Source organism: Neohortaea acidophila (assembly GCF_010093505.1).
Source record: "Neohortaea acidophila strain CBS 113389 unplaced genomic scaffold BDY17scaffold_8, whole genome shotgun sequence".
NCBI classification, from domain to species: Eukaryota; Fungi; Ascomycota; class Dothideomycetes; order Mycosphaerellales; family Teratosphaeriaceae; genus Neohortaea; species Neohortaea acidophila.
Window position 1 is genome coordinate 13,611 of NW_022985517.1, and position 13,930 is coordinate 27,540.

A 13,930-nucleotide genomic window follows, 5' to 3' on the forward strand; every position below is an offset into this window, starting at 1 on the left:
GATGAAAGGTTGCTAGAAGAGGGGCAGTCTTTTAAAGTAACATCTGAGTAAATAACTGTCAGACTGTAGCCTGTGTCAGACTTGCCGAGTAAGCACTACGTGTCGATCACCCGCACACTTTCAATGCCGTGAGGCTGAACTCCACCTACGCCACCGACTTGCCCTTGCCCCTTCTCCTCCGCTCCCAAATCATGATATAACTCTCCTTTGTACTCAGCAGATCCGCATTCACCTTTTCCACAAACAAGTCCTGCATCTCCCACCATTGCTGACTGTCTCCGCCCTCCTTCATCTGCACCTTCCACACCTTGCGCTCCGCCTCTCCCTCGACCGAATCGTCTCGCACCTTGACGCCTTCGTATGTAATGTTGGCCACCAGATCGTACACGAGCGGTTCCCCCGGCGGGTGAAGCTGGGTGTTGGGCTCGACATAAGGCGCGAGGTCAAGGGCGCGCGGGCTGAATGTAACAATTGTCGGGTTGTGCTGGGATTGCAGAAACTTGTTGGGCTGAAAGCGCTTGATGTGCATGATGAGGTAGGGTGGCAGAGGGTGCATCAGCCGGTAGCGCATGCGAGTATTGGTCTTTTCTTGTGCAGTAAGACCGTTGTACTTTTGCAGGATGGTGGTGAGCGGGACCTGTGGGATGATATTCTTCTCCACATCATCCTGGAAGAGTGGAGCGGGCGGGAGGTCGAGCGTGAGGATCATGAATGGGGAAGCTTGGGAGTGGACGTCGGCATCTTCGAATCGCAAACGATCTCCTGCATCGGCGCGCGCGGTGATGGTCTGTGACTCCACCCGGAGAGAACCTTGAAAGATCTTTTGGATCAATGAGCTCCGCGGTTTGGTTTTGCTCCCACCGAGGGCAAGATGTAGATTGTTGAGGAACCAGCTCAGAAACTCCACCGGATCTGCTTGTTCACTCAACGTAAACCTCTTGTTGCTCCGCATGGAAATCTCCTGCATGAGTTCGTGCGGCGATACGTGACTTTTGAAGGCCTTGGAGTTCCAGATCTTGCGGACGAGAACGCTGAATTGTTGGGGTAGCTGCGGCCGTGCGGTGAGATCCTCCAACATCAAAAAGTTCCGTAGAGGTGTGACGTGTGCCAGGGCTTGCGCGACGACATTCAGGTAATCGTTTGCTTTGATGTTGTTCAACCCGATGAAGCCGGGATAGTATTTTCTATTCGTCAAGTCCCACGAAGGCTCCTGTTGCTTGTCCAGCTTCTTCACCTCTTCCGGGGAGAATCGCGGGTCGACGACAATCTTGATGTCGTCCAGGCTCTTGCTCTTCACCTCATATCCCTCCGGCAACACATAGACCTTCTTGGTCTCCATGTTGATGTACACGTGGTGTCCGACCTCGAGCGCGTGAAAGTAGGCGGGTGTCTTTACGCCTCGCCCCGAAAAGTACTTGCCACACACCAGACAGGCGTAGACATTTTGGTTGGACAGCGTGATGGAGCATTGCCGCAAAAAGTCAAAGTCGAGGATGGATCGGTTGATGCTGTCGAGGTACAAGTCCTGGTAGCCGTCTGCAGCCTCTCTCTGTCGCTGTGTGGGAGTCCTCTCATCCTCCTCCTCTTCCCCATCCAGCGCATCCGCCTCTTCCAGCTCTGCATGCTGTTTGTGGTCTGCATCGGGAGCACCCTTTCCGTTGGCGAATGCCCGAGGGGGAGATGGCACGTCGTCTTCCACCGTGGCATGAACCTTGGGCTTCTTCGATGCGGGGGATGTCTGCAGAACCGCCTCCTCGAGGGGCTCTTGCGCGCGTCTTTTCGCCATGGTGTTGTCGTCGTTATGAGTGATGTGCGGGTGATTGTGAAGATGCCCACGCCGGCGCCACAACTTTCCTGCGCCACACTTTGGGAAAAAAGTTTTGGGACGCGCTCGCGTGCGGCTTCACAGCAGTGATTGCGACAAGATCCTGCAATCATCCTCCCGCACCACAGTCCACTCAAAATGGTGAGCACTCCTCCTCTCACTGACTTGCCCCACTCACTAACCATCTCGACAGAGCACCCAGATCTTCGCAGAGGACACCATCGAGGAAAAGGGCGAAAATGTGAGCACTCTTAACCACCACCACATCCACCACTAACCCTCCCAAGGCCCGTCTCTCCGCCTTCGTCGGCGCCATCGCCGTCGGCGACCTCGTCAAGAGCACCCTCGGCCCCAAGGGCATGGACAAGATCTTGCAATCCGCCTCCACCGGCGAGATCATGGTGACCAACGATGGAGCGACAATCCTCAAGAGCATCGCCCTCGACAACGCCGCCGCCAAAGTCCTCGTCAACATCTCCAAAGTCCAAGATGATGAAGTGGGAGACGGCACGACCAGTGTGGCAGTCCTTGCGGCAGAGCTCCTACGAGAGGCAGAACAACTCGTCAACCAAAAAATCCACCCCCAAACCATCATCGAAGGCTACAGAATAGCGAGCGCGGCAGCATTGAAAGCGTTGGAAGAGCAGGCAGTCGATCACAGCAAAGACCCCGCGCGCTTCCGCAAAGACCTCGTCTCCATCGCCCGCACCACCCTCAGCTCCAAAGTCCTCTCGCAAGACCGCGATTACTTTGCCAACCTCGCCACCGACGCCGTCCTCCGCATGAAAGGCTCCACCGACCTCACCCACATTCAAATCATCAAAAAGGCGGGCGGCAAACTCTCCGACTCCTACCTCGACGAGGGCTTCATCCTCGACAAGAAGTTTGGCGTGAACCAGCCGAAAAGGATAGAAAACGCAAACATCCTCGTCGCCAACACTAGCATGGACACCGACAAGGTCAAGATCTTCGGGGCAAGAGTCAAGGTGGAGAGCACGGGCAAGTTGGCGGAGCTGGAGAATGCGGAGCGGGAGAAGATGAAGAGCAAGGTGAAGCGGATCATGGCGCACGGCATCAACTGTTTCGTCAATCGCCAACTCATCTACAACTGGCCGGAGCAGCTTTTCGCAGACGCAGGCATTTCCTCCATCGAGCATGCCGACTTTGACGGCGTGGAGAGACTGGCTTTGGTTACCGGCGCGGAAATCACCAGCACTTTCGACCACCCCGAACACGTCAAGCTGGGCCATTGTGATCTGATCGAAGAAGTCATCATTGGCGAGGATAGTCTCATTCGCTTCTCCGGCGTGGCAGCAGGCCGGGCGTGTACAGTGGTGCTCCGCGGCGCAACAGAGCAACTCCTGGACGAGGCGGAGCGAAGTCTACACGACGCTCTTGCCGTGCTCTCCCAAACCGTACAAACACCAAAGACTACGCTCGGAGGAGGCTGCGCAGAGATGGTCATGGCAAAGGCGGTCGACCAAGCTGCGCAAAACGTCGCCGGCAAGAAGGCCTTTGCGGTTGCCAGCTTCTCCAAAGCACTTCAACAACTACCCACGATCCTCGCCGACAACGCAGGACTCGACAGCTCCGATCTGGTGGCGAGGTTACGTAAAGCCGTCTACGCCGGGATGAGCAGTTCAGGGCTGGATCTGATGACTCCCGGGGGCGGGATTGCAGACATGCGCGAGATGGGCGTCGTCGAGAGCTACAAGCTCAAACGTGCCGTCGTGTCGAGCGCGGGAGAGGCTGCGGAGCTATTGTTGCGAGTGGACAACATCATCCGGGCGGCGCCACGAAAGAGGGAGCGGATGTAAGAGGGGATACGACGAATAGATACTACCGGTCATCTCAGCCGGCATAGCTTCAAAATGTCATGTCGAGCCATGAACGACCGATTCTTCTTCCCAAACACATCTGCTTCACGTCAGTCGGGGGGTTTCATCATGCCAACAACGGACACACTTACACATAAAGACCGTCGTAAAGCAAATCACCACTTGAACACTTCCAATGGCCAGGAATACCGGCTTGATGCCGACCGTCTGAATCCAGTGGAACCCGCTAAACGTCAAGCCAAAACTGAAGATGTTTTTGAAGATCAACAAGCATGTGAATCCCTCCACCGCCAATTCACGATGCGCATCGACAATGTAGAGTGCAGAGGCCACGGCACCGAGGACCATACCCAGAACTTCCAGGGCAAAGAAGAAATCCGGCCAGAACCAGCCAAACTTGGCCACGTCAGCCCCCGTGATGCCGACGCCGTAGATTCCGGCACAGCCAAAGATGAGCTGCGGAATGACGAGAATCATGCGAAACTCGGGCTCGTAGATGCCGCCGTTGCGCTTGGTCAGGAATTTGGCGGAGCTGTCACTCAGTAGACCCGCGAGCACAAATCCGAGAAGAGCACCGATGAAGGCGCCGGTGTAGAGGTAGCCGGTCTGCGCTTCGTTGAAGAAGATGGGCGGGGTGAAGGCGATGGTCGCAATGACGATGCCGATGAGTACCGTCCAGCCAATCAACGTGCCCTGGATAAGACAGGCCCAAAGGATGCCGGGGTGTAGAAAGAGGGGAAACGGGCGAAGCAACAACTTCCAAAAGCTTTCATCCGTCTTGCGGCCATTAAAAAGTCGAAGATTCTGTTTGGAGAGCATTTTCGCTGCCGGACGGGCCTCGGGGGCGGAGACCTCCTCCTGCATTCTCGGCTTCTCATCGGCATCGATGGTGGTCGACAAATCGGTGTTGAAATGTGCATCTCGTACAAACGCCGTCTCGGGGACGAACAAGACGATGAGGGGAAACATGACGGCGGTGAAGATTGCGATGAAGTAAAACGTCCATTGCCAGCCCAGATGCTCGGTAATCGTCCCAACAATGACGGGTGTGAAGAAGGCTCCGCCGAACAAGCTCAGGTTACTCAATGCCATGCGTTTGCCGCGCTCGTGAACAAAGTACAAGTCGCCCACGCTGGCATTGACCAAGGCTTCGAAAGGGGCAAGGCCGACGCCCTGGAAGAAGCGCGCCGCGAGCAGGGAGTTGTAGTTGTGATTGCTCGCCCCGCCCCATGCCGAGCTCCAGATGATGATGAATGCGCCGAGGATGTAGAGATGTCTCTTGCCCCAGACCCTTGCACTTGCCACGAAGATGAAGCCGGCCACCGCCACGCCCAGCAAGTGGTAACCCGTCAAGAGAGCAATGTCGGTGAAGCTCTTCTCAAAGTAGAGATCGAGGGTCAAGGTATTGCAAGCCAGCAGTGGAGACAAGGTGGATGCGATGACGGAAAGGAGGCACAGGATGCCGACGATGAGATCGCGGCGCCATAACGGCCAGTTGAGAGGATCGTCAGGGTCGTCGCTGGGTTGAGGGACAAGGATGATACCCTGCTTGCTGCGCTTCACGCCGACGTGGCCCGGGACATTAGCAAGCTCGTCGAATGCCTCGAGGGTCGCTGTGCCTGGAAGGAGGTTAGCATACGCGCCGGATTGGTAGGGGCTCGCCCAGCTTACCCGGCACATGCGGGAGCTTGGTGTCGTTCAAGACGCCGAGACCCATCTTGAGCAAGTTCTGGCTGTCACTGCGCGCCGTCCGCGAGGCGGAGATGTGTTGTCGACGGAGGGGCGGTCGGAGCGTCGTGGTCTGATGCGCGCTAAATCTAAATAAAGTTGACACCCTTCGACCCGCCCCGCGCTAGGCCGATATTGGCAAGGCTGTGTGTGGGGAATGGACTTGTTGGTGCAGCTCAGCAGTTTTCAAGCATTCAAAGGACATCCTCATCACTCGGGACTCTTCTCAAGCCCATGGCCGTCTCATGTTCAGCTCAAACCGTCTCTCTAACCTCTCTCTGCTAACACCACTCACACCCTCCCGACGTCTCTGCACGTCCCTCACTACCACCTCCATCCTCCGCCTTACCCATCCCACTTTCACGCGACCTCTACAGATCCCCCACTCCACCCGAACATCACTCACACCTCTGCGTTGGTCCCACACCATGCCTCCAATTCACTCCAAAAAACACAAGATTGCGGTGATTGGGTCGGGCAACTGGGGCACGACAATCGCCAAAGTCATTGCAGAAAACACACAAGAGCATGAAGACCTCTTTGAACAAGAGGTGCAAATGTGGGTGTACGAGGAGGAATATCAGCTCCCCAAGGACAGCAAACACTACGACGGCGGCTCGGAACTCTGCACCAAACCCCAGAAGCTCACCCAGCTGATCAATGGCCTCCACGAAAACGTCAAATACCTGCCCGGCATTCCACTCCCCAAAAACATTGTGGCCAATCCAGACATTGCCGACGCAGCCAAAGACGCCACCATCCTCGTCTTCAACCTTCCACATCAATTCATCGGCAGGATATGTGACATGCTGCGCGACAAGGTGATTCCGTATGCGAGAGGCATCAGCTGTATCAAAGGTGTTGCCGTGTCCGAGGACGGTTGCGAGCTCTTCTCGGACAGCATCGGCCGCAAGCTGGGCATTTACTGTGGCGCCCTCAGCGGTGCCAACATTGCCAACGAAGTTGCCCTGGAAAAGTGGTGTGAAACAACGGTGGCCTACGACCCTCCGGCTCTGGACTCCCAACACGGCTCCCCCGACCGCTCTTCAGCAGCTGCAGACGACAACGCTCTATCCCGAACAAAGTCTCGAGCTCTCCCCGCCGAATATCCCCCTCTCAACCACATCAACATCAAAAAGCTCTTTCACAGGCCATACTTCCATGTGCGCCTGGTTCGTGACGTTGCGGGTGTATCCCTCGGCGGTGCTCTCAAAAACGTCGTTGCTATCGCTGCTGGCTTTGTGGATGGGCTGGGCTGGGGCGATAACGCCAAAGCTGCCGTCATGCGCGTTGGCATTCTCGAAGAGGTCAAATTTGGCACTCGCTTCTTCTCCACCTGCCAGACCGAAACCTTCACCCAAGAGTCTTGCGGCGTGGCGGACATGATCACCTCGTGTTCTGGAGGCCGCAACTTCCGATGTGCAAAGATGAGCGTGAAGGAGGGCAAGCCGATTGGGGAGATTGAAGAGCGAGAGCTCAACGGGCAGAAGCTGCAAGGCACCAGCACGGCGTATGAGGTCAATGAATTCTTAAAGGCGCAGGGCATGGAAAAGGACTTTCCGCTCTTCACTGCCGTGTACAACATTCTTGCGGGAAATGCGAAGCCGCAGGACATCCCCAAGCTTATTGAAGTGACGAGCGAAGGAGACGAGTAGAGTCCATTCTGAAGACGAAATCGGCGATACCCCGAGGCAAGCGGCATGCCATTTGGCAAGGCTCGCTGTGTTTATTAGGTCTATAGCATTGCAATAGCAGCCACGCCTGCTCCCAACAAACCTCCTGCAATGATCGGCGCCGCCGTCTGTCTTGCAGCACCATGGCTTGAGGCGCTTGAAGCAACGGATTCCGCGCCACTGGTGATGGTCGAAACGACACTTCCAGCGCCATTGGTGACTTCGGTGGCAATGCTGCCGCCGGCAGAGGTCTGCAAGAAGGCGTATCAGCACTGGAACCAATGTGGCACGCGTTTCGACTCACAATAACCGTGGCGACGCTCCCGGCACCGCTGGTGATGGTCGAAACAACACTTCCAGCGCCATTGGTGACTTCAGTGGCTATGCTGCCGCCGGCAGAAGTCTGGATGAAGACATATGAGCACTGGCTATGCCATCAATCAAAATGGCACAAGACTTGGACTCACAATGACCGTAGCGACGCTCCCGGCCCCGCTAGTGATGGTGCTTACAATGCTGCCTCCATTGTTTGTGACGACCTGCCCGCGAATTCAGTGAGTGTACAATCTTCCATCCCGGACAACATACTGTGTAGACACTGCCACCAAAAGACGTGACGACGCCGCCAGCAGACGTGATGTCCCCTCCGACGCCTGCTACGATTAGCCCGTGGTCTCTGTGATTTGGTGATTTACGAAATGCGCACTGGTAATGTCCGAAAGTATACTCGACAATTGCGCCGACGCGAGGAGCGCGGGAGAAAGGAGAAACAGCTGGTGGAAGCGCATGTTGGACGGGCAAGTAGTGATGGTTGAAGAGATGAGAGACGTCAGGAAGATGAAGAAAGTAGCAGCCTATTTACAGGAGCTGAATATGAACGCGATAATCAGGAGTCGAGTCGGGCTGTGCCCAAATCGCTTGCGCGGCGGAGACACTTTCGTCATGCTTATGCCGCTAAATTGCTTGGGACAACGGCTGCCAGGGCCCACCCGGCTCAGCGATGAGAGGAGGCTGACTGGCAGAGGCGGTGTTGCAGACGTCTGCTCACGTTTACGACGGATGTGTGGCTGAGGTCGGGCGAAGGCAGCAGTGTAGATCTCCGACCCGATGGATGTTGGCCTGCTGAAGTTGCCTGCGCGGTGAATCGTAAACCCGAGCTTGTCCCAACCCTAACCCTTGGCCAGCCCCTTCTGGCAAGCCGAGGTCTGGCGATCGAAGATACGGCCACTTCACTTCCTCCCACACCTCCGACAACCATGCGCCAGCGGACTCTAGGCTCGGAAGTGGCAGCAAGATTGCTCAAGGCGGGGGACGACATGTCGGACTATGTGCGAGAGAGCGGCAGTATCGAAGCGGGCAGGGAACAGCCCGACTTTTCATATCCCTGGGCAGCGGCCCCCGACATCATTCGATCCCACCAGAAGGACGCCTACTTCCAATCCGTCCTTCTGGGGCGACTCGAGGCCGTCATCAGGTCGCTATATGGCTCACGAACGGCGCATAACTGGACGGCCGAAGCTCGAACATTCACGGAACTGCTCTACTTGAGCCTCACGACTTTCGTCGGAAACCGGACCTTGGGCGAGGAGTACACGGATGTGGTGCAAGTCGAACACGATACACATCGCCTTCCTTCTTTATTTCGCCGGTCGGGCTACATCTTGTCGAGCGTCATCTTGCCGTACGCCTTGACACGCTTCCTCCCCGCCTTCCGAAGACGGCTCCGCGCAAAGCTGGAATCGACCTTGCGCAAGGAGCACACTCGCCGGAGGTCCTCTCCATCGCTCAGCAAACAGCCGGCAAGCAAAACATTCCACCTCCAAGAGTACATCCTCAAACATCTCGACGCCATCACCTCGCCATCCGCCGCATATGCCTTGAGTCTCGCGGTCTTTTACTTCAGCGGGGCCTACTACTCCCTCAGCAAACGCGCCTTTGGCCTTCGTTACGTCTTCACTCGCAAACTCACCGACAGCGATCAGCGTGTGGGTTATGAAGTCCTTGGCATCCTGCTTGCTCTCCAAATGGCCGTGCAAGGATACCTGCACGTCCAAGACACCTGGCGCAACGTGCAGACCACCAATCTTCCATCCAACGCCGCTGGATTAGCCGGAGGAAGCGCAGTAATCGATGGTGGGGTCGAGATAGACACGGATGCAACCATCTCCGCCCCATTGCTGTTCGAGACACACCACGGCACCGACCCTGCCGCACAACAGGCGCACATCTCCAAGATCACGAATACACCCCAGCCGCGACCACACCGCTACGATCTTCATGACGAGCAAGTCATGCAGTGGATTGATGGGAAGCAGCAGCGCAAATGTACGCTCTGCCTGGAGCCGATGAAGGATCCATCGGTCACGACGTGCGGACACGTCTTCTGCTGGACCTGCGTCACCGACTGGTTGAGAGAGCAGCCCATGTGTCCGCTGTGCAGACAAAGTGCTCTTGTGCAGCACGTCCTTCCTCTGCGAGGCTGACGGAGGATATGCATATTCTCATTACACATTACATACTTCACGGCCTATCCACACGCCTCAGGGCTCTTGCACGTCTCAATCCTGGGAGGATCGGTCTGACTCCGCCGCCGCAATCCCAGAATACTCCCTCTCAACATCTTCACCGCCTGACGCCCTCTCACAACGCTCCGTCCATCGCTCGCCATGGCCTCGCCCGCGAAATCTTCGAGCGCCCCATCGATGCCGAGCAGGTATTCACTGAAGCGAGAAGAGCGTTGACGTACAAGCCTATACGGTCTTTGCCCACGTCACATTAGCGTACAATTCCGATGTGCAAGCTATGAGGCTGAGGATCGAAGCGCTACTTCTTCACAAAGCTCTCAACCGCTTCGGCCGTCATGCTGGGCCTGTTTCTTTTGACGAGCCGCTCGCGTTCCCGGGCCGGTGCGCTGCTCGGAGAGAAATTGGCAGGCAAGGCACCCAGCTGATCTCCGTTGCCGTCTCGGATGCCGCCGTTGTATCCAGCCTTGCCCAACTTCTGATCGTTCTTGAAGTCGAGGTACTGCTTCGCCGAGGTGGACAGGGGGAAGGGGGAAGGCTCTGCGGGGATCTCGGCGCCGTTTTGAACCAGCAACTCGGCAATGGCGAACGCTTTCCGGGCGGGTGTGGATGGCCGCGAATCGATTGGTGAGGCTGCTCTCAATGTCGAGGTGCTACTGCTTTGGGAGAAGCTGGATCCCCCCGGCGCGGCGGGGTCGGCGGCAGCCAATGCCAGGAAGATGGCGTGAGTAGCACGAGATCGATCGTGTGCGTTGGGATTGGCGCGCAAGGCCAGGGCATGCAGCACGCTCTGAATATCGTTCTTCTTGATGCTCGTCAAAAGATGGTCATCGGGTGACTGCGACGCGGTCTGAACATAAGCTCGATCCCCGTATTTGGAGGTGATGAAACTCAGTCTCTGCTCCCTCGTCGATTGGGCAGATGGCTTGAGATAGCGATCCAGCCTCGCCTCCCAGACCGTATTACTCACGCGATTGCCAATCGACAAGAGCACTTCCACCAGGTCGGGGGTGAAGATGGAGGTATCCAGCGTGAGCGATCGCACTTTGGAAATGTGTGTCCCCAAAGACCGGTGGATGCCACTGCACTCGATGCAGAGGAGAACGCCGAGGTTGATAGAACACCAATCCACCCTGCTTTCCGACGCACAGTCGGCGCAGGTCTTGTTCCCTTCGTCCACACTTCGCACTCGCTGCAGTAGTAAAGATGGCTCCGGCTCCGGCCCACTACTCTCGTTTCGTCGAAACGCATTCTTATCGCCAGTGGTGGCATATCTGTTGACCGCTTTCGTCGCCTCGGACCGGTTTGGATTGGAGATGTGTCGATGGCCCGAAAATGAAGAGCTCTTTCCAGTCAATACTGCTGCAATATCCTTCCTAGTCGATCCTGCAGTGGTAGGCGAGGGAGAGGCTGGTACGTATGCGCGATTCTCAAAGGCGCTCTGCACTGCATTGTTGATGGCGGCAATCCAAAACTTCATGTCATCCTCCGAAGGCGCCTGGTACACGCGGGTGTAGTGCGGAGTAATGACTTCAAAGCAAAAGCGTCGTTCCGAATTCCTCGCTTCCCTCACAGACGCCATTCGCAGATCGATCGGGTCCATGTGGAGGTCGAGCTTGTCCTTCCAGTTCACATATTCAGACAGCTTGCCCTGATCCAGCACGATCCAGAATTTGTGCCAGGCGGCTTTGTTGATGCCCAGAGGTTCGGCATGACCCCCGGGTCGACTCATTGCCCACAACAGCCCTTCTTTGCGATGAGTTCCGCCACTCCCGCCGGCACTGTTCCCTCCATCTTCCAAATCTCGATAGCCCCGGAACCTGTTATTGTTCGGGCTCGCAGAGAGCGGTTGCGATGCACTCGTAGGAGTTACCAGCATGCCATTGGTCGAGCCCATTCCTTGTGTTTGAAGCATGCTGATGGACGGCGGGGATTGTGACAGTGCTCCAGCCCCTGCATAGCCGCTGGAACGGCCCAAGTCTGCATCGCCCACGCGGAGACCATTGCTTTGCGACATGGTATGAGAAAGCCCCGGGGGTGAGACAATCCCATCCTCGTTCACAAGCTTCGTGCTCTTCTCCAGAATACGTCGCTTCTCTTCACGCTCCGATCGTTGTAGCTCAAAGTCTTGATTGGCCACCTTGACCTCCGCCACCAGCGCGTCCAGTTGCGGAACCATCTCCTCAACCTTCTTGGCTGTCGCCAGATAGCCCTGAGCCTGGGCATTGGCGTACTTTGTGAGATGAGACAAGACTTCTTGATCCTTGCGCCCGCCGTGCAAATCATGCATGAAACTCGAGTAGTCGAAGCGCTTCAACTCAAAGGTGCGTCGTTTCGCCTGATACTTCTCGTCGCTCTTCTGCTGCTTCTTCTCCTTGAGCGACTCGCTGCGTTGTCCGAGGTACTTGCTCACGTAGGAATAGTACTCTTTGCTTTCTTCGTCAAACTCGCGCTTCTTGTTGTCCGCCGATTTGATCTCGAGGTTGTACAACCGGCTGACGGGATCGATGATCAGTTTTCGCAGGTTCTCGGCATTCCTCCGCTCGTAGGCCAGAATCTCTCGCGCAATCTTGTCAAAGTAATGGTCCAGTGCCGGACGGACAGCCTTTTCGTTAGAGTGAGCGGCGTCTTTGAGCGCCTCGGTAAAGTCAAACACGGCCTGGTTGCATGACTGCTGAGCCACTTCGGCAGCCTCTGCAGTACGCAACACCTTCTTCATGCGCAGGCGCATGTTGCCGGTCCTCTGCTCCAATGAACGCATTGTGGCTCGAAATAGAGGGCCATCCTCGTTCCAGGAAGACTCCTCCCCGGGCTTGCAAGTGGCAACATCCACCTTGAAGGCGCTCGTGCCGATCGTGGATTGAGTCGACATCGGGGCCAGGCCCAGCCCGTTCTCCGGAATGGTTTCGAAGACTGGTGACTGAGGCTCGGGAAAGTCTTTGACGTTCCCTCCTTCACCTTCCGAATCACTCACGTTGCTGTTACTAAGTCGCGAGTCCATGGACTGCCCAGAGGGGACTCTCAGCCGCGGCGGAAGGCCCAATTCGAACTGGGGTGAGCGGGGCTGCAGATACCGTTGGGTGTTTTGCACCCAGAATGTGAAGGAAGCCAAGGTGTCCAAGCGATGCGCGCGCTGGTTATACTCCACGAAACTGCAAGTGTTGCGCCAACCGCCTCCGCGATCCTCGGCTGTCTTGGGCGGCCGCCATTTCCAGTTCCATTCGATTTGTACACTTTGCGAGCCGCCGGTGTTGTAGTCGCCCAGAAGCTCAACATTGGAGTTCTTGTGTAGATTCGGGTCGGAGTGAAACTCGCGGGTAATGAGATTGTCCAACTCTTTTGCGCTGGAGGCGAAAACATATGTCAGGCCAGAAATGTGAGAGTCGGCGTTGGCTGAAGTGGGCTCATTGCTGGCCTGCTGTCGAAGAATGAGGGTGAATTGGAAATGGAGCTCCTCGCTATTCGCAAGGCGCATAAGGAAGGATGGTCCTGCGTTGGGATTTCCCTCCGGATCCTAGCAGCACCGTCAGGACCATGATGTCGCACTTTGCACCCTCCTTGGAGACATACCTGTATGTAGTCGATAGGAGACTCATCGCCAGCATCTTTCGAGGCCTTGAAGGTGGTGGCAGGAAACTCGGTCGGGACGACTCGAAGCAGGGTCTGGCCTTGAGAATTGGTGACATGAACGCTGGCGATTGTGACTAGCCGATAATTAGCTCGTCATTCCATCCTATCCACCATTGCAACGTACAGCGCATCTGATCCCGTATAAACGGCCCCGACCCCTCGTCGGGTCTGCTGCTAATGTTGCCCATGTCGCCTCTCCAGCGCCCGAGGCCTCAACGTCTCCACGATGTTGCAGCGCAGTGTAGTGTCGACCTCTGCGTATTGCTTGGGTAGAAGCTGCCGGTGTGTCTGTCTTCCGAAGAATTGGGGGGATGAGTCGAAGGGTGGGGAAAAGGCTGCCTCGGAGTGTATGTTTCGCAAAGCCGTAATTGCGACTGCCGCGTGTCCAATGAAGCTACGAGTTAAGTATTCGCCAGCCCCGAAGGCGGTGGCTGTAGTGGTGCGAGCCGTGCGCGAGGAAAGGTGGCCGTTGTCGTGGGCGCAGCGATACGGGGCCGGAGGGGTGATGACGGGTGCGAGGCGGTTTGACAGCTGGACCGCGTTCAATTAAGCTCGCCCATACGGGCTTGGCAAGGCGCTAAGCAACGCCGAGTCTTGAACATGAATTCTGTTCAACCATTCACCTTCAGACATTCCTCCCACAAATCACACCGCGTCACCTCATAAACACGAGACTACGACTCGACGATAGTAAAGGCAAGTCCCCACGCAAGC

General features: G+C 56.4%; 7 protein-coding genes across 7 annotated transcripts; 3 read left to right on the forward strand and 4 right to left on the reverse strand.

Moving 5' to 3' along the window:
- Positions 1–40: 40 nt before the first annotated feature.
- Positions 41–1,832, reverse strand: BDY17DRAFT_300485 (uncharacterized protein). Its single transcript, XM_033734065.1, has one exon. The coding sequence runs from the start codon at positions 1,784–1,786 to the stop codon at positions 146–148; it is 1,641 nt and encodes a 546-aa protein (XP_033587533.1). The 5' UTR covers positions 1,787–1,832; the 3' UTR covers positions 41–145.
- Positions 1,833–1,918: 86 nt separating this feature from the next.
- BDY17DRAFT_300489 (t-complex protein 1 subunit beta) lies at positions 1,919–3,675 on the forward strand. The gene is made up of 3 exons (XM_033734066.1): positions 1,919–1,966; positions 2,019–2,066; positions 2,113–3,675. The coding sequence occupies exons 1-3, from the start codon at positions 1,964–1,966 to the stop codon at positions 3,640–3,642; spliced, it is 1,581 nt and encodes a 526-aa protein (XP_033587534.1). The 5' UTR covers positions 1,919–1,963; the 3' UTR covers positions 3,643–3,675.
- Positions 3,672–5,467, reverse strand: BDY17DRAFT_283147 (major facilitator superfamily domain-containing protein; the record flags this gene model as incomplete). Its single annotated transcript, XM_033732077.1, has 2 exons — positions 3,795–5,467; positions 3,672–3,742 (listed from the first exon to the last, which is right to left on the reverse strand). The coding sequence occupies exons 1-2, from the start codon at positions 5,341–5,343 to the stop codon at positions 3,672–3,674; spliced, it is 1,620 nt and encodes a 539-aa protein (XP_033587535.1). The 5' UTR covers positions 5,344–5,467.
- Positions 5,468–5,595: 128 nt separating this feature from the next.
- BDY17DRAFT_300494 (putative glycerol 3-phosphate dehydrogenase) lies at positions 5,596–7,400 on the forward strand. Its single transcript, XM_033734067.1, has 2 exons — positions 5,596–7,315; positions 7,369–7,400. Exon 1 carries the CDS (start codon positions 5,637–5,639, stop codon positions 7,044–7,046), a length of 1,410 nt encoding a protein of 469 aa, XP_033587536.1. The 5' UTR covers positions 5,596–5,636; the 3' UTR covers positions 7,047–7,315; positions 7,369–7,400.
- Positions 7,127–7,852, reverse strand: BDY17DRAFT_311772 (uncharacterized protein; the record flags this gene model as incomplete). Its single annotated transcript, XM_033735572.1, has 5 exons — positions 7,127–7,315; positions 7,369–7,467; positions 7,532–7,603; positions 7,653–7,720; positions 7,771–7,852. 5 exons carry the CDS (start codon positions 7,850–7,852, stop codon positions 7,127–7,129), a joined length of 510 nt encoding a protein of 169 aa, XP_033587537.1.
- Positions 7,853–8,380: 528 nt separating this feature from the next.
- On the forward strand, positions 8,381–9,547 carry BDY17DRAFT_253642 (Pex12 amino terminal region-domain-containing protein; the record flags this gene model as incomplete). Its single annotated transcript, XM_033731360.1, has 1 exon — positions 8,381–9,547. One exon carries the CDS (start codon positions 8,381–8,383, stop codon positions 9,545–9,547), a length of 1,167 nt encoding a protein of 388 aa, XP_033587538.1.
- Positions 9,548–9,887: 340 nt separating this feature from the next.
- BDY17DRAFT_254350 (uncharacterized protein) lies at positions 9,888–13,404 on the reverse strand (the record flags this gene model as incomplete). Its single annotated transcript, XM_033731423.1, has 4 exons — positions 9,888–11,485; positions 11,558–13,100; positions 13,157–13,290; positions 13,341–13,404. The coding sequence occupies 4 exons, from the start codon at positions 13,402–13,404 to the stop codon at positions 9,888–9,890; spliced, it is 3,339 nt and encodes a 1,112-aa protein (XP_033587539.1).
- Positions 13,405–13,930: the final 526 nt, after the last annotated feature.